Source organism: Hylaeus anthracinus, unplaced genomic scaffold (genome assembly GCF_026225885.1).
Source record: "Hylaeus anthracinus isolate JK02 unplaced genomic scaffold, UHH_iyHylAnth1.0_haploid 0, whole genome shotgun sequence".
In the NCBI taxonomy this organism is placed as follows: domain Eukaryota; kingdom Metazoa; phylum Arthropoda; class Insecta; order Hymenoptera; family Colletidae; genus Hylaeus; species Hylaeus anthracinus.
Genome location: NW_026533254.1, coordinates 4,217,711 through 4,241,924, shown reverse-complemented (window position 1 = coordinate 4,241,924; position 24,214 = coordinate 4,217,711). Strand labels below are relative to the sequence as shown.

The following is a 24,214-nucleotide window of genomic DNA, read 5'->3' as shown; positions in this document are numbered from 1 at the left end:
AATCGTTCGCTCACCGCGAGTAGATACGAAGTAGCGGCCGCAGTCGCGGGGGCACGCTGCTGACGGTGAGATCGAGGCCTGTCGCGATCGTGAGTGGTGAACGGCGTCGATCGTGATCGATCGATCGATCACTCGCGGTGGAGGACACGTGACCGACAGAACAGAACAGTCTCGTCCCACAGGAATCACTTCATAGTAATAATTGTGGCGATCGAGTAGGACGAAGTCCCTTCCTTGCAAAAGTCCTCCGAATCGCAGACTCTTTATCGATCGATCGTACTCTCGATCCACGTCACAGGTCCAAGGGTGCATCCTCAACGAATTCTGGAACCATCGAGACGCGCGGGAGATAAGAAGAACCGGCGCGATTCTGCGCAGTGGCAACAGAGTTAGACACGCGTGCGTGGCGTTGAAATCGGGTGGATTCGAACAAGTCAACAGGAAACTTTGATTAAAAACCGTGTGACAGCGAGCGAGCATTAGGATCTTAATTGACAGGTTCTAATTACCCCCACGATCACGGAAAAGTCTATCACGAGTGACTAAGTTGACAGAGTAACTAACAGTGCTGGGATAGTGAGAATCCAGAGTGATTTATCGAAAAGGTTCGGAGCTATGGTTAAGGGTTTTGGTAGATCCACGATCCATTTTGTAGCTGCAGTGACATTGAAAGATCTACGTGAGGAGAAGATGAAGAATCCTTGAAACGTGCAGGTGAGGCTTGTTAATTGTTTCGTGTATAGTCTAGGCAGGTGTGTTTCTTATGTTTCTTTTTAATAATGCGTGGCGTCGGTGATTCGCGGTGGCTGACGTTTGACCTCTCCTTGGACGAAGCAATCATTGCAAGGCAGGATTTGTAACGAGATCTAATCCCTATTCTCCCATCGCACTCAGCAGGCGACCAATCGTGGCTGACCCTATCTTTCGACAACAAATGGGACAATTTAATGGGATTAAATCGGTAACTGCTAGGTGTCAGACTTGGGCAATGATCACTTTTCGCAATACTCAGTGGCAGGTGACATATCAATCAGTAATCATAAACCACGTTTGTGATTTGCAACTGTGAGTCGATCACTTGTCAGTTTTCATAAATCAAAACTAATAGTACCACTGATTACCCTGTAATTAATCATGATCACTCGTAACCATGAATTGCACGTTGACGAGCATTGTTAAGTTCACGTTTATGCTCATGACGCTTCATTTGTTCATTGGTTCATTATTTGAGCCGTTCATTGCACATGTCGATTAACTCCATAACACAAAAAGTTGAGAAATGCGATGAAATGGCCTCTGAAATAAATTATTTATTATTCAATGGCCAAAAAAATTTTGTCGTTTAATGGTGTTAATCTTTATTATTCAACAAAGTTATTATAAATGTAGAAAATTATGATTACACCAAGTGCTTCGACACTTAAATTTAAGATTTTTCAAAAAATGGAGTTAATCGATTTGTACAATGAACGGTTCATTTTGTAAGGGCTGGTATGAAGATGACCTTCGTATTCCCTCGAATTAACATAACTTGCATAGTTCGCAATTATATACTTCCGAATGCTCCGCGTTGTTTGTCCGCACTTCGTCCCTCCTTACGTAACTTATCTCCCTTCGACATCTCGATTGTTTCGATTTAGCAACCTTTCATCAAGAACCTTGGTGCTGTGGTTCAAGGAAGAATTCATTCATCATTTAAAATATATATAAATCGAGGAGGCAAAGATACATTAAAATGAAAGTCACAAATTTTCACGGTAGCTCTGGGCTCCGTGGAGCCGATCTGTCGCTATCCGCTTCGTCTGAAGTAGGTCTACTTTCAGGAAGAGAACTTATCGTCGAAATGAATATGCACACGCGCGTACGCGATACACGCCTTCGCCTGAGCCACGCTCTGTTCGAATATTGCGTATCGACTTACCCAACACGTTATTTAACCCGCTCCGTGCGCTAAACGCAGGACTACGATCCGCGGTTCCGTTCAAAATTGTCAAGTATAACTGAAGAATTCATCTCCCTCGATTTTCAAATATCGATGGTCGTTGTTAGGCAACGTGTTGCATACTGCAATCACGAAAGTTGGGGGAAACAATAAGCACTGCGTCGATAGTCGGCTCGTGTATATTCGTTTCAACATAATCTCCCGTCGTGAAAGAAGCTTGTGATGAGAGGGACCCGCGAGGAATGTAAGGACACATCGTTATGTAATGGAGATTGTTTCTCTTTTAATACATGTAATCGTTTGGTGTAATCGCAGACGCAGAAGTTCTTCCTAAACACTTTTCAAGAATTTTGGAGACTATTGATCCGAAGGGATTTATCCTCGATGTCCTTGAGCAGTCAAAATATTTGCTACCTACCTAGTTAGTCATCGGTAGGGCTCGTCCAGTTGAAAACCTGGTTTGAACGCGACTAGTTCCTCGACTAACTAGTTTTTAAATACAAGTTCGTTATGGCGGTTTTATGCTTTGCAACGAGTTCCGTCCATCTTTCTGTCAAACTTTGAAAACCTATTTATGTGTACTGAACCACGTTCGAAGGACAATGATACTCGAAGGAACTATTATGTGAAAGGACCGGCTACAAAATATCTAGTAGTAATTACTAGGCTGAAGACAACAGAGCCCACTGAAAGTTGGATTGCGGCAACGTAGCCTTGGACTCGTTACACTTAGGGGACCAACAGGCTGATTATAGTAAACCGTGGATCTTTGCACAATTTTAAAACCATGCCAATACCGACGCGAACGCGGCAGGTTTGTCAACAAAATGTAAACTATTCTTCAAACTTGCAACACGTTCCATAAATCTTTGTTGTGTAACGATAGCTTCGTTGATATGTAATGGTATGCTATTCGACTTGAGATTGAAAAGATTAGACAAAATTAAATATAGACAACTGGAAGATAATCATTGGAATAAAGATGACTTACAGTCGATGTACTGTATAGGGCGATGAGAGTATGCATGAGCCTAACGTATCGATATAATAACTTCTTCGCAACATTCTGTGAACAAGTAATTAATAGCTCCGAGTACCCTCAACCTCGGACGACAAAGGGTTACTTTCAACCCTAATTTGAACGCATGTGGTGAACACGTGCGAAAACAGGGGTTTTGATTTGTGCCCCGATACACAGATGTTCCTACTCTCGTGAAAGCTGCAAGGTAGATTAATAGCTCGACAGGCTGCGCGAACGAAGCAGATTTCAGCTTGTGGAGTTGGCAGACATTTCTCGACAGAGATTCGAAAGCTATTTAAATATTTAAATGAATGGTTCAAACTCATTAATTCGTATACAGTCCAATACGACGTATAGTATTGATTTGTCTCGAAAGTCCATGCCGATTTTTGGTAGGTGGTACAGGTCTGAATATATCGGAATGGTTGAAGACAAGTTACATATGTTATTTTAAAAGGTGGAAAGGTTATGGAACAAAATGGTACTTACGTAATTCAATAAATATATATCAAAATTCAAATGGACCTTTGAATTTTTCTCAAAAATTAGCACGAACTTTCTGGACAACCCAATATTTATACTTACGGGATGAAAAAGTGTGTGAAATCACTCGTTAGGTTGTCTACATCTTTATTGGATGAAATCTGTTGTAGCAAGGGATTACGCAGTCATAAATTAAATAAGAAGAGCGATTTATATCTGGTCTACTTCATCTTGTTTGCGAATTATGGCCATTTATGTATTCAACCAACCTATATCTGCTTATCTTTGCATCATGAGTGCGCAATGCTCGCTTTGTATCTCAACGGAACTATAAATTTATAGGAGGCGATAAGATACATATTATAGATCTTACAAAATAATCGTGAAGAAATCAGATATACCGGTTCACCTCGTCGAGGGTGATAACGAACCATAAAATTGTGTAACTCAGAAGATCGCAAACCCTTTTTATCGCTCCTAAATACCGAACTTATCTCTGAAAGTAGCAATAGAGGCGCTCGTACGTGTAAACGGAAGGAAAACAATTAGAGAGTCACGAATAGCTTTTAATAAATAATCATTCCACTCATGTATTGAGTCATCCTCCTGAAAATGTAAGAATTAAAGTCATAGTATTAATTTTATGAAAGTATATAGTAATGTTCAATTCAACCCTAAAAATAGAAAAACTGACCATTGCTGGAGGATTTTATAATACATCGTTCACTTACGTCAAAATAATCCCTTAAACGCGATCGATGCGCGATGAATAAATATAATTCTAAAATATTCCAAGTATCCAGATAATCTGCTCATTAGACCAGTGATTATCCCCAACCCGCCATACTACTTAAACATTATTTTCAGCGTATTAAGGCTAATCATCTAGTCGCTCGAGCAACCACTTGTGAAATCAGTGACTTTAAACCCAGCAGTCGCAATTAGGCCTCGTACTAAAATAATATTCACATCATTTCGGAGGAGAATCGGGTTCGTTTCGTAATCAATTATCACAACGAACTTTCGTTACCTTTATTACACTTTCTCCGACGCAGTTTGGCCAGGTACACGCGTCATAATAGAAATTACCCTCCGAATATTGCTCAATACCAGGATACGTATCGTTGAGCGAACGATTTCGTCGACGGTGCTCATTCACGTATAAAGCCGTGTTCTGTTATCCGTGCTGGTACCTATCGCCAGCAATGGAAGCGTAACGTGGTTAAGAAAATGGAGAATGGGCGAATGAGTCAGCATCACGCGAAACCGTGCCAGCTCGGGCTAATAACGGGAGATCAATGAATTGGTAGTCGCTGTCAGCCCACCATCTGTGATCTTAATTGCACTTCTTTTCAAAAACGATGAATTGTTCGATGACAGTAATAGATGAGTAGCTGAAGTAAAGGATTTCATTTGTTGGTGTCCATCGGCATCGACTCCTATCGATCATTGATCAACCAAGTCCCCAAAAGTTTCTTTACACTACAAATTTACAACGTTCATATTTCAAAACATATTTTGTAATTTTTATCTTCGCCCTAAGGGTATTAATTTGCGATGTCCAGCTTCAAAATTTTATTATTTTCGTCAGTACTCGGTATTAGAAACGTAAGATATCTGCTGGTCGCGAATGTGTTAATAAATAATATATACGCTATATTTTGTGTTTTATGTTACGATACTGAGTTGTGTACGGCTCATTTTGCTTTATTACTGTTACGGCACCAACTTCTAACAATAAGAGATAAGATTGTCCATGTATACAAAGGCTGCCACACGAGACAACTGATCGTGAGTGCAAGTCGCGAGAGAAACTTTCGGGACAATCTAATATAATGAAAATGTGTTAACAAGCAGTTTTGTATAAAGAATGACAGAGACCAGTATGACTGTAGCTTTATGTCAACAACCACGAGTGTGTTGAAAATCCAGTAAAAGATCGAGAGTACATTTGCACGGTGTCGATTAAATCGTACGGACGTAGATTTATCGTACGCAACTGTTCTCCAAACAAAGTAGCCTATAACTCGCCGTGAGTCAGCCAAACGAGTCGGCCTAGTACTCGCGGGTTCATTAGGATCAACTTATTGCCCCGATCGATCTCGACGAGTTTCGTGGCTCGTAACAGTCGCAGGTGCAATAGCCGAGCGCAAGCGACGCTGCTCGAGAGAAACAAGCCGCGTTTAACTCTTTGCTGTCCTATGTCGAGTGAGACTCGACAGAACTGTACTAAAATCAGAAAATCTAGACGACAATGTGTTAAGGTCAGTTTTCACGTGACAGTAAAACCGCTACTTTTAACTCTTTGCACTGTGCGCCATGTCGTTGCAAACCGTGCGACAGGAATCGCATTAAATTAAATAGTCCATCTTTGGAAACTTTTCAAACATAAAGGATCTTTCAAAGGAAGCTTCATAATCTATCTATTCTATGATGTATTATATATATTGCAATATATATATTGAATATGTTCAATTGATACCTATATTTTAAATAAAGTACACATGATTGTACTTAAACATAATTGAAAGTGTCCACTACGCTATGTTGGTCCGCATATTTTATTATTAAAATTAAAACCCTGAAGCGTCTTTTAGGAAATTCTTTATTTCATACTCTTTCCATGTAACGCCTGCCCATATATTTTTCTCTAAATCTCTGTATACATCATATTTTGTTTTGGTTTCTCGTGCACTTTCGATCAGAAAACTTCAAGGAAACATGCATTTTTAACAAATATGCCATAGCATACATTTATTCTACATAACCACTAAAAAAATTGACTAGACTTACGACATCCCTTCATAGAGGACATCCGAGAGCAAAGGGTTAACACGATGACTATAGATTGATATTTTAAGAAGTACACGTGGAGCAAAATTCATTTTTTATATGTTTGTATGAGGGTATATTTTGACGTCTTCGCACAAACCTATTTGACTATCAGCAGTGCTGTCATCGAGTCGTTCCTTGAAGTCGTGACTTACTATTACGTGAAAACGGACCTTAACTTATAGCGGCACGTTTTGGCCGCGTTTATCACTCACAACAGTTAGCAATCGTTCATGTGCGCGACATCGCCGCACGACACGCGCCCCATACGAGAAACAAAGAAGGAGCGACTGCGGCTAGCGCGAGCGACCGTCCTTATGCCAGTTACCCACATTTTCAACCAGGAACAAGCCTCTGAGCAGCACCGAGGCAAGGTTTTGCGGGAAATGTACCAGGAACTCGCACTTTCAAGTTATCGTAGGAGCGTATCAACGCGTGGCGACCTTAGCAAACGTCATTGGCCGCGATCGGCTTCGATACACGATCGATCAGTTCGTGCATTGCCTGCGTGAAACATTGTTATTGCTGGCTATGAATATCGTTTCGACCGACTCTGGATCGTGAAACTATGATATAAATACGATAACGTTGCTTCGAATCGGCGTGTCCGTTTATCTTAACCCAAATCCATTGCATGTCCAGTATGGACGAGTGTTTGCGTGATTTACCAGGATGTATTGGCGGTTATATAAATAACTGCGCTCGGACCACCTGTAGGAGTAATTGTATCTTACGGTAGACAAGAATCTTATCTGAATTCTGGTCGACAAATTCACGTAAAAATGTTTGGCGAAGTTGAAGAGATACCTCCATTCAAAATTTAAGAAACACATGGCACAGAAAAAGTGTGTGTTCGGAAAGGAGGATGTTAAGAAAGTTCCAAATTTAAGCTAAAATATTAATGAGGCATTATTCTGTAGTTTCCTTTCGAGCATATTTTCCATCGCGTCGACGATTCGCAATCTGCCTCGTCAGCCATCACGCCTAAGCAAATCAAGTATAAACCGCAAAATCGTTGCCCAACGCAAAAATGACTCGAGGTTAATGTCTCGAAACCATTCACGTCGATCGCACGAATCCAGAAAGGCAGTAACGAGTACGTGATTTGATACTGAACAAATAAATATAATTCACTGTAGGATACATGGTTCGCAAATTGACACAATGCTCTTCGAAGGAGCGCGAACGGTCTGTCGAAAGACGTGCGAACGGAGCATCTCTCTCTCAAACGATGAACTCCGAAAGACTATGCGGGTGTTGCAAAACACGCAACCTGTTCTTTCCCGATGAAACCGTGACTGCCGTCGAGATCTTCGCGATTGGCTTCTCATGCGGCACGAGATCGGAGTAACTAGACTTTCTTCTCGAGGAATGGTCTGCAGCGCTCAAGTCGCCTAAGGTTTATATTTTTAAATGGCCCCAAGGGCTGTCTACACAGATATGAGGATTAAGAGATACTGCAAACAATATTAACTCTTTGCACTCGGACGCTTTGTTTTCGAGAAAGTCGAGTTTGAAAATTCTATTCAGTACGCGTGCACTGGACTAATAAGGCAATGATATGTACGCGTCAACAAGAACAGCACTTTACACAATTGATTCAATAGTGTTATGTAGTTAGCGTTAGACATGTCAATAAAATTAATAAATGTATTATCTATACATTAACAATTCTTATTTATAATACATATCTAAACCATGCAGCTTTCATCTAGCGGTATATAAAATTAATAAGAAAGAATACCCAAAATACAATCACCAGTAATGTTACAATTTTTATGTGACTGGTGAAGTAAATCGATTTGTGCAATGAACGGCACAAATAGCGGAATGGAAAAAGAACTTTTAAGTTTTTAATTGTTATTTTTGAGTCTAAATCGCCTAAATGATGATAAGTCGCCACGTCTGCACACAATCCTGCCCGAGATCTTCCTCAAACGCTCCTCCACTGGTCTCGTGGCGCAAGACGATCCTCGATTCGAGGAGAACAACGCATTCCCTCGGCTCATCGGACCAACAACCAGATACCAGCGGTGTGTTCGTGCAAATGTCACGACGAGCCTGGGGACGCGCTGTAGGAATTATTCATTTAGCCTTGTCGCGACTTCTTTCTCCTTTTTCTGAATAATAACCGCCCGTCACGGAGCAGATGGTCTCGTTGCAAAATGTGGAAAAATCTTGAAATTACACGAACGATTCTGACCTACAAGGAGACATACCCATGTTTGGCAATCACTTTTTAATGGACCTTTGATAGTACTCTTAGATCCTAGATAATATAAGCTGTTTACTGCACAAATCGATTAACTCCGCCTTTGAGAAATTTTAAATTTAAGTGTCAAAGCATTTGGTATAGTCATAACTTTGTATATTTATAATAACTTTCCTCTGTAGTAAAGATTAACACCATTAAACGACAACATTTTGTTGGCCATTGAATAATAAATAATTTATTTCAGAGGCGATTTTATCGCATTTCTCAACTTTTTGTTTTGTGGAGATAATCGGTTTGTGCAATGAACATTCTAAGTCTAAGGAATGGGCTCTCGTGACCTAAAGACCGCGTGTGGCCTTTTGAGGTGTTCATGGCGACCTTTTCGCATGTATTATTAATTACAGTAACTTAACTTGTCCTTTAATGAATTTGATGGATCTTCTCCTACGAATCATAAACAGTCGAACCTAGAAATAGCGATGTCTTGCATTTCGTATTTACATTCTCTGAGTAGATTAGTCTTTTTTCGTTGTTATTCTCGAGTGAAAAATATCGATGACCAACCCAAGTTGCCGTGACACCTACATCCATACAACAAAAATGGGAGGATATGCAAGGAAAAGGATGCTTTTTGCTCTTTCGAGGACTTCGCCAGACGGACGAGTATGCTGGGTTCTATCGTGTGCAAGTATCCACGGGAACCAACTGCTCTTATGCTACACGGTTCTAAAGATACACTTAAAATGCCTCCGTAAATGCCAGACCGAGGGTATAAAAGGAATACGAATATATTCTTCTTTCGCTTGGCGCACAATAACGACAAGACGAGATATAATAAGCGGGACCCTCGAGAGGTTGTAAAAATCTGGTTTTACTCGTTTCGAGACAAAGGAGGCTGACGGTGCTTCGAGAATCGAGGGCATTCAGATTGTTATTTTCCATCTTGCAGTGCACAGTGCTCGGAGTAATTAGGAGATAGCGTATTTGGACGATTCCCGAGAATGGGCTACGGTATCATAAATGGAAAAAGTTCTTGATTGTAGATGCGCTTAATGAATATATAACGTATAAATGAAGAACTACACTTGGATGATTTGAAATGAAATTGTATTGTTTCGATTCCTCTAATTAAACAGAGTGGTGAAGGGATTATATTTTATGGTGTAGTCGAAAACAGAGTCCAGAGAAGAAGATTCCAGAGAATGAGCTACGGTATCATAAACGGAAAAAATCTTGATTGTGGGTGCGTATAATAAATGTGTAACGTATAAATAAAGAAGTAAGTTTGGATGATTTGAAATGAAATTGTATTGTTACGATTCCTCTCATTAAACAGAGTAGTGGAGGGAATATATTTTGTTGTGTAGTCAAAAGCCATCGCGTGAAGTCACTGAGCAGTAACACGAATATGTTACAAACTCGTTATCAATCATTCGTATAAACAACGGTGGCACGTTCTATATTGACACATATGTAATTCGTGCAACCGTGGCGTGTCCGTGCGTGAACAGAAATTGTTTGGGTGTTAATGGATTATGGTTCGTTGGCTACGGATAATGTAAATTCTATTATATCGATTGCTGCTACGTGGCATCATGATACAAAACTATCATACAAAAGGTTCATTTTGCAATTGTACACCCACGTTCGTTCGTATTTAGTCACTTCAGAAACAACGGATAACAAGATTACAACGAAATTATATTCTTAAGAGATATTCTTACTCCAACACATTTTTACTTTTCTATGCCCATATTTTTAATTGGCTTTATTTTTAGAACATGTAAAAGGGATCAACACGCCTGTTAAAGAAACTCGAACGAGTAATTTAATAAGCGGTCTGCTCCAGTTATCATTGTAATAGAGCGTGATGAATATTGTCGTGCTCTCAACTCAGAATGTACTGCGAATGTAACTCGCTGTTTACTAATTTCTTGGTGTTAAGTATCCATAAGTTATTTTTTTTTGTCCGTGCACGATAAAAGTAGCGTTTGTTTTCTAAGACTGTATTGCGTCTCGTAATTAATTTACATATTCATGGGTCGCGCCGAGTGAACGACCCCGATTTTTTTACACAGGAAATACGTATTAATATAAACTATCGATTGTGTTATTCTGAGATTATTTGTTGTTTCAAAATTTAGAATCTTTTAGTTCTGAAAATTTGAACATTTTCGTGATTATCAGGAATTTCAATTAGGAACTTAGAAAACTGATTATTTGAGTTTCTTATAAGATTCATAGTGCGAAAGCAATAATACTGCATATTTAGCATAATATTATCCATTCATTCGCCAGAAATATTAGAGCTTCAGCGATAACACCGATCAGGTTGCAAATATAAGCTTCGCGTGTGAATAATGTTCGCAGTTTGCGCGTGCAAACTATTCAACTGGACTGTAATAAATGAACGCAATTAATTTATGGACCCTTTAAGCTGTATTCTCTGTTTTCCTGTTTGGAAATTGGAAACGGTTCCTTCACAAAAAATCATCTCCTCCACTAGTAAAGATTTCCTTATCGCCGCGACGACAGTAATACTTTTCCCCTGCATGATAAAATCAGTTATCGTCTGACGCGCGTATCGTTTTTTGAGCAAATTAATCCTCACGCTGATGGCAGTGGTATAAAAACTGTCGAGATAGAGACAAAACGGACGTTAACGAAGATAAATTAATTATTATGCTAGTGGTGAAGGCACAAAAACTGACGGGATAAAGACGAGACGTGCAGTAAGGAGTTATGCCAGTGTGAGGGTGTAGAAATTTAAGGTTCCTGTAAAGTTCCATTTTACAATGAATTGTTGAAATGGAATGAAATAGTTTCATTTTACCTTGTTTTAGAGGAAACACCGTCGATTTAAATTTACTTTTCTTTTTATAAATGAAATTACACACCTCGTCACGAATTTTTATGCGAAGGCACCTCCACTTTTAACGAGGCCATCGAGATTGTTTGAGTTACGTCGTGTTAGTGCAACAAGTGTGCAATCGCAACAAGTGCAGCGGTGATTGGGGAACGGCAACGCTGGGAACACGCGTGTTATCTTCTGGTGTCTTGCATTCAGTCAGTGACCCATAACAATTAGTGTCGTGGGGGAAACCGAGCCTCTACGATGCGGAGGGGAATGTTGATTAACGGAAGTGGAATAAACGTGCGTGATCCGGTAGGGTAAGTCCATCCCGATTTCTTGACCCTCGGGCTTATCACGAGCAATGGACGTCGGGTATGTGGCTATGATTACGGTCAAGTGATCGCGGTGGATAAAGTTGTTTTGATGGAATTCGTCATAAGAATATATTACTTTTCATTAGGAGTTCAAACTTGTTACTTGGTACGTGTCGTAACTCCTTTTCCTTAAACAAAGAAGTAAACATGCATATACAATAACGGATACATTTTATGTACGAACATGCTAAGCAAGGACTCTTCATGAAACTGCAAGGACAGGATATGTTTGATCTAGAAAAAATGAAGAAACCCGCCTCACAGCGTAACATTAAATAAAAGAGGATCTCTTTAGGCCCATGTAAAGATCAATGATACGATCCACGTAGCTTGTACGTGCAACTACTGACAAAAGTCAGTACTGAAGGAGCAGTCATGATAGCCCAAGGACGAGCAGAAGGTAACCACTCATGGATAAAGTCCTCCGTGAAAAACAGTACACGCATGCAGTGTTTATAAATATCATTTACGTTTGGTACGTCTGTCACGTCGTCCATGTAAACGCGACCATTTAACGGCTATTGAACGACAAACGCGACTGATAATCGGGGAACTCCTCTCGGCCAAGTGGATCGTTTCGTTGGAAAGAGCGAAGTGCACGTGCACAGAGTCAACGCACCGATGAATAATGGCAATCCTCGTGTCGTTGCACGAGCAAGCACGTAAGCGTTTATAAATTTCTGCCATTAGTAATCCCCGACTACGATAGCGTGTGGAAGCAAAACGTTTGGAACAAAAATGACCACGGCCACGTTGGACGGTCCGCGGATTCTATTTGCGAATTGCGTGTCTCCCTTTCTAAATCCGTCATACACTTGTAATGCGAGGAATGGCGTGAACACGTCATTTTAATCTGTACACGCGGAACAATGAGATTGATGCCTTTGGTGTCACTAGAGCCGGATATTCTCAACGTCCACTGTAGAAACGCATGCCTGTTGTCATAAAAATTCCTATAATCAAATAGAATATAACTAAATATTTTCGTATTACTGTTCAAATTCAAATGAACACCTAAAAATATATAATTATTTATTCTTCGAATAAAATTTTCTTATCTCTGCCTTGTGCTCTAGCAAATAACGACGTCGTTAAAGTGCACGTGCGCAGTGATTCCCAAGCAGTATAACTGACAATCGTTTATTATACTCTTCTCTTTCTCTATCCCTGTCGGTTTCTCTGTGAACTTTCAGTCGCATCGATGGAGCTCCAGCCTTTGAGCCTCGAGTCTGGCACGCAAACGCCAGGGATTCACTTGCAAACCTGATTTTGCTAAATCACGCGAACGGAGATTCTGCCTCGGTAAATCTCCGTGGAATAAAGTTAAGTGGCTACGAGAAAGGCAATAATTATGCGCAACGAACGATTTACATATTTGCTGGGTCACTAGAAAAAGAACACCCGTCTTCTCGTGTTTTTCAAAAATGCAATTCACGCTGTTATACCATCGACGAGCCAACATGTTCTATCGCTATTGGCGACGAATATTTAAAATTTTTGTTTCAAGTGTTTCCTTGAACTTCACGTTTCGATATCCGAAATAGCGTAAAGTTATCAGTGTTAACCCAGGCTATCGCGCATTATGAGCTTTGACATTTAATTTTTATTACGCTTTTTTGGCGTTTAAAGTCAGAATTACCATCGTGTTATTTCCAGTGTAGTGTGCACACTCGGTCAGTTATTACATGTTATGCTTGTAATTAGCACAAACACACTGAAAAAATTGCATATTTATTTGTTTAAAAAACCTCTATACATATAAAAGTAGATTCCAACCAACGCGATTATCATTTTAGTCAGGTGTTTTAAATGTCCTGCCGCTGTGGTGGCAAGTATGGCTCTCGTTGCTTCGCGACTGGTGTATTAAAATCGGTCGGGTAGACGAAAAAGAAGCATTTCAGCCGGAATTGTTCCACTGTGGCACCGCTTCCTGTGTCTAATCCGTCGAACAAGACCCCTTTCAAGTCCCAGCCACACGACGCTACTTAAATAATTCCTCCCTATTGACTTCTGCGTCACGTAGACCTCGCTCCTTCTAGCAGCGTCAACTGAATCGCACCGTCCATCGCGTACTCGATTGTTATTTCAATAGTGATTTTTTATGACGCGGCTATTCGACGTGTTATTATTGCGCGTACACGGAAACGCATCCAACGCGCGGTGCTTCATTGTTCGTGATATCATTCACGAGTTTCTTCGACGATTGTGTGCCCTCCACTCGTGGAACCAGCGAAAAGGTACGACGTAAACCGTGGCTGATCGAAAATATGCCAGTTTACACTTTTGTATGGTTAGGTGCATCTTCTAGTCGATGACACGCGAGATTTCGTTTGTCACGAGCGAAGCATTAGGATGGATTCCCATGTGCGCGATGCATGGCACGAAAATGCTTGGAATGCTTAACTTTCGACAATGCGCGTATGTGAACTTTAACTGTCGGTTCGTCCATGAACTTCTTTCTAATCAAGGTAACGCGTCACTTTCTTGCACGTAACAGAGAATGGCGAAAGTGGTACCTGTTCCACTTCCGCTTTACTAATTCGGAAACTTGGGCATCTCGACCAGACCAGTATACGTTGCGGAAAGGTTGAGTAGATCGACAGCTGTCCATTTCTGCTGGCGAGTGGTCATTTTCGCGAAGTGTACCCTTGGTGCAAATATTTACTTGTTAATTATTCGGTTGTCTGGAAAGTTCATGCCGAGGGTCTGAATATATCGGAATCGTGGAAAACACATAACATGTATACATCTCTCAAAAGGTGGAAAGGTCGTGGAAAGGTCGTGGAATAAAATGGTATCTATGTAATTCAATAAATATAAGAGTCAGTCCTATAAGTATTCGTACCCTCTATGTCTATTGAAGAGATTTGTCTAATTTCAATGATATACTTCATGTTTCCAAATCAATTTTCCATTATAAATATGTACATGAATAAACTTTACACGTGTATATATCCATTATTACAAATTTATTTGGAAACATGAAACATTCATTTAAATTAGACAAATTTTGTCAATAAATATAGAGGGTACGGGTACTTATGAGACTGATTGTATGTCAAAATTTAAATATGCCTTTGAATTTTTCTTAAAAATTGACTCGAACTTTCTGAACAATCCAATATATCGTCCTGTGAGACATCGAATAACCCATGGTTATCATTAGTCTACGTTTATACATCATATACCAATATTGAGAGCTATCGACATAGGAACGTGTCCCTCGCGTGTCTCACAATCGGTTCGAAAGAATCGAAGTCTCGAGGAATGAAATCACCGTAGAACGCGGAACGTTCTACTCGAGGAACTCTTTGTTGTAACCTCATGAATATGTACGGTTACTTTTGTTTGTAACTCGGTAACTGTGAATCTGGGTATGTGGAACGATGTTCCTTTCGAGATAAATCGACAAGGGGCCTGCCATTATGTAAGTTCATCGGCGTGCAGATGTGGGTGTTTTATCAACGGATGACGTTCGAAGCGTGATCAACTCAAAGAGGAACCACCGAATCAGTTATCGCTGCGGAAACGTTTTGGAGGAAAGATACTCGCGATAGTCTTTGTCACTAGACGCCATTCCATTAGCATATCCTGTAGGAAAATTTCGAAAGAACCGTAATTTAAGACAAACAGCGCGTAACATTGACTCCAGGTGATTTTCGGGCCTGTCAGATTAAAGTTGGCGAAAGCATGGGGCGCAAATGTAGGTCAAGGATGGTAACTTTAAAAATTCACACGCTCCACACGCTGATCCTCGCGTGATTCGATTAACGAAGATGTAAATGGGGGAAACGTACCAACGTTGATATAACTGAAGCTTTGTATTACGCAAATATTAATTAAACCAGCGATAAGGAGTGAAAATGATCGCAATCGTAAGAGTTTATAGATCCTATTAAAAGACTGCGAGTACTGGGGGCTAAAGTGTCGTGCGGGGGACTTCAATTTCACTTTCACTCCGATCGCACCTCGTGACTCGCTCGGGTCTTGTCCTGAGCTTACACTGCTACTATGTTTTGCCACGGAACGTATTCGAAACAGTACGTTGACTTGTATAAATGGTTTACCAAAAGAGGCATTAGGATTTTGTATTTTAACCCTTTGAATCAGAAAGAAACCTAAGGAAAATGGTCTTGGAGATGACTACCTGCATATAGCCAAATTGCTTGCAGTGCAAAGGAATAATAACAACATACGACATCATCTCTCAGGTTAATTTAAAGGCAAATAAGAAGATATAGCGACCATTGTTTAACTTGTTTATCTGCCTGCTATATCGTTCAAGTTAACTGGGGCGCGGTAGTAGAGTGGTTAATTCGGCGTGTCGTTCTTTGAATCACTTGTGTTATATAATAATTGTATGCTAAACTGTTACCACTTTGCGCTCAAGAACACAACCGTTTTCGTCTGCTACAATGTTTACGACTCCAGCACATTTCCTCCACCAAGATTACCACAGACAAAGCCAACGAAACCACCGACCGAGTCAACCACGTAATTGTCAACGCTCCCTGGAACAGGAAAGCCACGCTCGACAAGTAATCGTCGGCGTTTCTCCAGGAGCGCGTTGAAGCAAAACAATCGCGTCGCTAGGATGATTGCTAGGTTGGAAGAAGTCCAAGGGCTCGCAACCTTCGCGTGTCTTGCACAGTCCACGCATGACTGAACTCGTTCAGCGATGCTACTTATCCGCGACCTTGCCTTTGAGACGCTTCATCATGCAAAAGGAAAACACGACTCATTAAACGGTTTATTAGCGACAACGCATATTGAACATATGCCGAAGGCAGACAACTCGACGCTAGTTTTCTTTCTCAAGGTTTACGGCTGGGGCAAGAATTGAACAGGTCTCTAAGATTGTGCCATGTCATCTTTAACACCATTCCGTTCCGTTATTTATTAAAATGCGCAGTCGTATACAATAAGTATTACACTAAACGTTCTTCTTAAATAATATTTCTATTCCATATATATATTGTAATATATTATATATTGAATATCTTCAATTAGTATATTTTAAATAAAATACACATGATTGTAATTAAGCATAATTAAAAGTGTCGACTACGCCACGTCGATGCACATACTTTATTATTAAAAACCAAACTCTGAAGCCTCTCTTCGGAAACGCTTTACCTGCTCACATATTTTTCTCTAAATCTTTGTACAAACACCATATTTCGGTTTGCTTTTTCGTGCATTTTCGATAAGAATACTTCAAGGAAACGTGCATTTTTAAACAATTTGCCCTAGCATAAATTTATTCTACACAAATACTAACTGGAGTGCAAAGCATTAACTCTTATATCTGTGGGGACCTGCTAGCCCCTATACCTCGGATACCGCGGGATCGCTAACCCGTACTGTAGCTACGTACACGCATGCTGCAGCCCCTGAGGGCCATCTTTAACTCGTGTAGAAACGAGACATAGATAGTTCTTCGATTCTTTCAAAGCACCGAAACTAAAACTATGTTGTATAAGTCACAGCGTCTTCTTGAACAGTTGGGTATGGGATCCCAGGCGACAATGTTTTGGAAAATTAGTAAACGACTCAACGTTGCACTGCTAAGGAATGGAATCCTGTTTCTAGGGTACCTAGCCACAAAGTTGAGAAGTCAAGGCAACCTACCAGAGACTATCTTCCGAGAATCCGCATTGGCACCTACTCCAGAACTATCTAATCGAGACGTATCTCTACCGAATAGTAAAAATGCTAACCAGTTAGCCTTCGGCCGCATCGCAGCAGACTCCAGCGCGTATTATTAGACTTGCTTAAGAAAAACGTCTACCATCCTGTTTGCGTCACGCAACTGGTACACCTAGCAATACGGAAGCAGGGTATACCTTCTCGGCTACGCGTTCCATCGAGCACTCTGACCGGACAAACATAGTCCAGGCATACCGTTAACGCGGAGTGGCATATAAATCGTAGCCAACGTGCATAGCAATCAATCCCGTCACGTGGATGTTTATCAAGACGTACAGGTTCGCCTGCACGCGACCGACTGAGACACTGAACAACGTTCAACGAACCTCCGGAGAGGCTCGAGCAGCTAGTCCCTTCCTCATCCTTGCGAGAGTAACAAAAGTGGACGGATCCTCGACGCACGGAGAACCAGAGGAAGGGTTACACGCGGTGAACTCTGAACGGAGGTGTACATCCAGGTGGGGATGAAGGCCATACAGACGCCTCGATTGCCTAGACCAGTGGTTCTTAAGCTTGATAAGCTTGCTACACCTATATGAAGGTTCCTTCAAATACCGATCCTTCTGTAAGATGTTGAAAGACGCTTGCATGATTGTATTAACAAAAAGTGGAATAAAATTTGAAAAACAGAAAAGATAGTAAAAATAATTATAAAAAACTAAACGTTCACATCTGTGGGCAAGGGCGTGAAGAGATTAAAGGAAGCATGGAGCACAGAAGAAAACTTATACAAAATTATCCAACTACTTAAAGATGCACATATTTGGACTAACATCTAATCACATAAAAGACAGTTGCTAATAACCAAAGGTTGATGCGACGTTAAATATGTAAGGAAAAGAAAAGATTAATAATCCTCCTGATCACATACAATAGTTCAAAGAATGTAAACTGGAATCGTCGATAAAAATGTCAACCATCAACCATGAAAGGTAAAAATTCATCGAATCTCTTCGAAATTAATAAGGGCAGAATTTATCCACCTACTTATCACCAAATGGCAATTGACTTGATAGTATCGTGCGTCTTGACGCGGCGGTTAAGAATCACTGACCTAGACCTACAAAACAAGATAACCTGGCGGCTATCTACCAGCGGCTGGTTGCGTCGCATGTGCACGCGTGCACTTGCCGATCCGACACGGCGATAGACGCCACCAACCGAGAGCACGGAACTCGCTTCTCGCTGCATTCCCAGGCGAGCATCTTGACTAGCTTGATCTCGCGAAAGGTGTCCGGTTTGGTGTTGTACGCTTCAATCGAATCGATCTTTCGTTAGTCAAGGGGAGATGAGCGATTGCAGACGCTGCAATTGGAATGCCAGTGTCGTGGATCGCACAACGGGGATGTGAGTTTCTAGTGCACCTGTGCTCTTCGTGCTTAGAGGGTCAGTGGCTGTTGCAATCCATTCTGTGGTCGGCTGTTGACAACTAGTTCAGTGTACGTTCAGTGTCACGTTTACGACTTTTGTCGATGTTTAATTTGGGATATCTGGTGTGACAGCGATGTAATAGTTAAATGTAATGATTTTCTGATAGGAGCGATATCGTTGGCTTTGTGCAATGAGTAATAAAATTGATAGTATAATAAACCTGAATATATAACACGAAATTTACTGAAGAAAGTAAAAGGATTTAATTTTCGAAGCGAAATTATCATAATTTGTGAATGAAATTAAAGGAGTTTCACAGATCGAGGAATGTTGTGGATCCGCATAGTTGTAAAACGGAAAGTGTTCATGTCCGACGCATACTAAAGAGTTCGTTCCAATCTTTTCGCGTTTCACTTTATACGAATCAGCATTTCTAAAGTGCAATCTTAATATTGAGAAAGTCACTTCTTTTCGACCGTGTAATCGTCGTCGTTAAAGATGCAAATTGTCGCTCAGTCCCTAAAATACGAATGCTACTAATGAGTTGTCGAGTTTCCTGTCTGCGTGTTGACAATAGTCACGGACGTTATAAACAATCCAGTGATAACAAGAAGTATATGAATATGAAAGGTTTTCTTGGTTCAGCCATTCCATAATAATAAATATACCTAATTGTACTATCTCATGCCAAGTCACGCGAACAGAGCGTCCAAGCCAAGTGCTCAAGTGTTTTTAAAATGGCCTCTGTGACGTATGTCCTGGGGGAAACTTGTTGCATTCTTCTTAAGCGTCGACAGTACATACAACCCTACTCCGACAAGAAGCCTCTGACGTCGTCCAATAATTCGCCCTTCTTTTTATATCACTCTTTCAAAAGTGATACAAGTTACATGTGGAGAAGGCATTATTAAACGACGGGAAACATGTCATTCATTTGCCAATCTTTATTTTAACAATATAAGCTTCGAAAACAAACCACGTCGACCCGAGACCGTCGATGATAACGACGATTTAAAGAAACTGATCGAGTCTAATTCACATCAAACTATACGCGAGTTTGGAGAAAATCTGATTCTACATCATATTACTACTTCCCGAAATTTGAAAATTATTGAAGATACGAAGAATTCTTCTGATCCGAAATAAAAATAAACCATTTTGGATTTTTTCATCGCATTCCATCCTTCTTAATCATTGAATATTTCACCAACCGACTACTAGTTCGTCAAATATTTGCATCGTTTTTTAAGGGACCAATTGTTTAAGGATGAAGCATTCATCAAAAACACCTTCGAAAACTTCGTGTGGTGACTAGAAATGAACATTTTTACAAAAATGAAATAAATGCACTCGTGTATCGTTGACAAAATTTACTGAATCTGTTGACACCTACTTTGATGAACAAAGTTAATTTGTAACACAAATACAGATGTATAAATCTTCTCTACAAAAACGGACATTTCATAAGCAACAACCTAATACAATCAATGTCAGAGGCTATCTTCCGCTATCAGAGCATTATGGGGAGGCGGAAAAACCGTTACTGGGAAAATCCAGCATTGCCAGCTCTCAAGTCGCATGTCTGTATCCACTTTTCCTGTTGCAGGTGCTTCCGCCGTAGGCAGCTGCGAGAGAGATGTGGTCGCGATCGCGATTCCTGGTCCTGACATGGCTGCTCGCGTTGCTGATGGGAGTTAGGGTCAGCGACGGGTCACAGAGGCCGCGTCTTGGCAGCGCTGTGAACGTCTTCAGCCGATACGGCTACCTGAGCATCAGCATGAGAGTATTGCCCAGGAACGACACGGACACCTGGATATTTCGCGAGCCCACGTTGGACGTCTTCACGAATCCAGTCCCGACGGTGGCCAGCCAGCGCCAGCAGACGGCCGTCTTCGACGGCGACTTTCACATGGAGTTCTGCGACAACATCCGCCAACTCCTGCAGGCGTACTTCCGGGACTTCACATTCGAGAGGCTGGAGAGGCCGTGGCGCGCGTTCACAGGCAGTTGGTCTAAGGGAGCCATCGCGCGACACTTGGGAATCAACTCGTCGTTCATCACTGGGGAGCATTGCTACGTGCTGGTGCGCGTCGCCAGGTTCCGTGAGAACGAGAAGCTTGCTGGCACGGCGGAGTCGATGATCGTCGACGAGGCCGTTTACAGGGAAACGAGCAACGTCACGGTCGGCGATACCGCGAGCGTGGTTCGATTCATCAAGCACTTTGGGTCGCACTACATCGCCGCCTACGTTACGGGGAATTCATTGTACCAGGTGAGAGTCAACATGTAGGATCGTTAGCCACTCTATCGTACCTCATTTTTTCACTTAACTTGATTGGTTCTTTTATAAACAACGCAATCCCGCATGCGTGCACTCTTTGTGTCGAGTATGGTGATGAAACAGGCTCGATTAATCCATTTACTGCCAGGCAAATTTAAAGCGTTTTGCCTTGTGCGCCAAGATTTAATACAGATGTGTAATCTAGGATATTATTTTTATACTAGAAGGTAATATTAAATTTGTTGTTTTAAAAAAGAAAATTTACGATCTTCTTTTGCAATAATTCGTGACTCAAAATGCTGTAAGCTTATCCCTTGAGTAATTGCAATCAATTTGAACTACAAGACATCTCATAGTTGGTAGTGTATGGGTTAACAACGAGACGTAAAGCCTGGCTCTGCCAAACTAAGTTTATGACTGTTATCATTCGGTGTTGGGGTGGCAAACCCCTGCTAGAGGTCATGGATGTACAATAGATTACGGTACATGTTGTATGCAGCGGAGCTTGGTAAAACCCTTTCGTCACCCTTGCAGGATCGTTTGAAGGAAACACGATTGACAGAAAAAAAAGACAGATGAAGGCTGCACGTAAGCTGCTGAGGCACGTAGCGATAGGAAAAAAGTAGTTTAGAGCAGTGTTCGCAGTTGGAACATGACCTTGAACAGTCACTTGAATTAGTGTCTAGTATAATGATGGAGATAAGTGTATCGGAAATAGTATCGAAACTTGTTTAAACAATATTTGTTCAAGTTTTCATAGATACCGATTAACTGCAAAATTTTCTTTTTTCTGATTAATATCCCCGTAGGTTTTAAATGAAAATGTTAATCCTTCATGGTTATAACTTAAGAATCGCTTGTTTCCTTGACTACGCCGCACGTTGCATCATCATATTTAAATAGATAACGCTTGTGCAACTTGTTGTTTTGAAATTCATTACGATACAACTTAAAAACCTGATTATTCATTAACTTTGAATGTCCTTGTTAATATAAACACATGTTGCGGAAAATTTAAGACTTTGTCGTCTCTATTCATCAGCAAATATCAAAGTGGTCAATCTTGCACGTGCAACAATAAACGCTTTATGTCTTTTAAGGCGTTTTATACCTTATACACACTCGTTTGAACGTCTTGTGCAAGGCGAGCGATTCATAGATGCATAAAATGTATTGCCTCGAGATTCAGTTCCAAGAATCAATTTGAGAATATGTGCAGCATTGATTAAAGTCTGCATGTGCGCGTCAATAAGCATGGAACTCATAAATTGTGCTGTCACAGAGTAGAATTAACACAATAGTTACATAGATTTCATGACGCTCATTTCTAAACGTTCTTATCTATAATATCCACGTTTCATTGCTATTACAATTAACCGTATTTCGATACGCTCGTTTTCAAGTGACCCCTACAGTATGATTTATTCCACTCTTTCAATAACATATACCTCTACTTATCTACGAATAATTTCAAAGAACATTCTGTTTCAACAAAACAGGTTGAGAGAGTTAACATGGCCACCTGCTTTGCACAATGCTGTGTTACTAGTACACACTTGTGCATTCTATTTTAAATATTTAAAATTATATGGAAAAAATGCTTAAAACGTGCATTCTGGAAATTTTTTAATTCTTGTATAAAACTCAATAAATTATATGGGCTGCCCTGTTATTAAAAGAAAGAGATCTATGATCTCTACATTAAAAATGGCGGGAAATGTGATTTAAAAATTGCGGAAAATTTAAAAAGAAAAAGGTGGAAATAATGATGATTGACATAATAACAAGACTGTGTTCCTTTCTAGGTGTTCGTCTATACTCCACAAGCGTATCTGCGTATAAAAGAGCGTTTGAAGACACGCGGTGTGGCGAACCTCTCGAATGTCGAATTAAGTAACTACTTCTCCCCATGGTATGCAGAGCACATCGGTTCCATACAAGCTGCCAGCGGGAATAGCACCGTGGAAGCATGGGCAGTGGAACGACTTCGAAATCAATATTATATTTTCTCCCACGCGAGCCTGCTGAAATTACACGGAGACGCGGTCTTGCTGAAGCAACTTGATGGACTACTTGGAGACGAAGCGCTACTGCAGCTACAGCTGCGAACGTTGGCGCCCATTTTTAATGACACTCAGCGACGCGAGTGGTTCCTCGAGGTGATCGATAATTACTTTAAGTTATGGGAAGTGAATATGTGAAGACGTTGTACTGATCCTGGAAGGAAAGAAAACAATTGGCACGCCTCTGTTTCACTCGCGTGATCCATACGCGGTCGCGAAATGAAACTAGAGGAGGTGTCGACCTCTGGCGAGGTAGATCATCTGTGACTTCGAGTTTATCGTTAATTTGGGGTCCCACCGGAAGTTCACTATTTGTTCTCCGTCGAACGGACGCTAGGGTCTAATAAAGAAGCGGCCAACTATCATATTGTTATGAATAAGTATTTATTATTATAATCAATAATAGAAAACATTTTTATACAAAAGTTTTAAATATATCACAAGCATTTTTCCCAAAAGTATCTGACTGAAAAATAAGCGACTTCTTGTCTCTCTACTTATGGTTCTATTTTTTTTATATTAATTAGGAGATTCGTATTAGTTTTTGATTTGACCGGTTAAAAAAATATTGCGATAAATTTAGAAACAAGATTCGCGAGTTTTTCTCTTTTGTGTTGAGTTTGATTCTGTTTTTTGAAAAATACATAAGCGCGTGTTGCGAGAATCAGTATTTTTATACGTAATTCAACTGTACCATGTATAAATTATGTTGTAACTGACATTTAAGCAAACAAAGAAACCTCGAGTACTCACATTACATCTATGTTTTGAGATTTCCTAATTCGGCACGCACAAAATTTCGGAGTACCCTAGGTTTATTTATTAGTTAACAACATAAATAAAATGTAACGATACATACGTGATGTGAACTTTCATGTAAAAAAAAAACAAATTACGTAAAACTATTTTAAAATTGAATTGCTCCTCGAACGATATCTTTACAAGTGAACACGCAACAATATATATTATATATATATATAATATTTTATATATATATATATTATATATATATGATATATTATATATATATGATATATTATATATATATATTATATTATATATATATATT

At 40.3% G+C, this 24,214-nt stretch overlaps 1 protein-coding gene and 1 long non-coding RNA gene across 5 annotated transcripts in view; both read left to right on the top strand.

Moving 5' to 3' along the window:
- The first annotated feature begins 31 nt into the window (after positions 1-31).
- LOC128896233 (torso-like protein) lies at positions 32-24,105 on the top strand. 2 transcript variants are annotated; one of them, XM_054159456.1, is made up of 3 exons: positions 32-714; positions 20,408-21,073; positions 22,888-24,105. In XM_054159456.1, exons 2-3 carry the CDS (start codon positions 20,438-20,440, stop codon positions 23,281-23,283), a joined length of 1,032 nt encoding a protein of 343 aa, XP_054015431.1. In that variant the 5' UTR covers positions 32-714; positions 20,408-20,437; the 3' UTR covers positions 23,284-24,105. The 2 variants fall into 2 exon arrangements, with proteins under 2 accessions (XP_054015431.1, XP_054015432.1); XM_054159457.1 differs by lacking the exon at positions 32-714 and adding an exon at positions 18,535-18,869.
- Positions 6,704-24,214, top strand: part of LOC128896256 (uncharacterized) — a 109,221-nt gene continuing 91,710 nt past the window's right edge. For all 3 annotated transcript variants that reach the window (XR_008461942.1, XR_008461941.1, XR_008461940.1), the window contains exon 1: positions 6,704-6,713. This is a non-coding gene — a long non-coding RNA (uncharacterized LOC128896256). The remainder of the gene's footprint in view (positions 6,714-24,214) is intronic.

What these genes read in the sequence shown, in the direction of transcription:
- LOC128896233 (XM_054159456.1), top strand. Translation starts at nt 20,438, where the DNA reads ATGTGGTCGCGATCGCGATTCCTGGTCCTGACATGGCTGCTCGCGTTG. An exon ending in CGGGGAATTCATTGTACCAG is followed by an intron (nt 21,074 to 22,887) that starts GTGAGAGTCAAC and finishes GTTCCTTTCTAG; the next exon opens with GTGTTCGTCTATACTCCACA.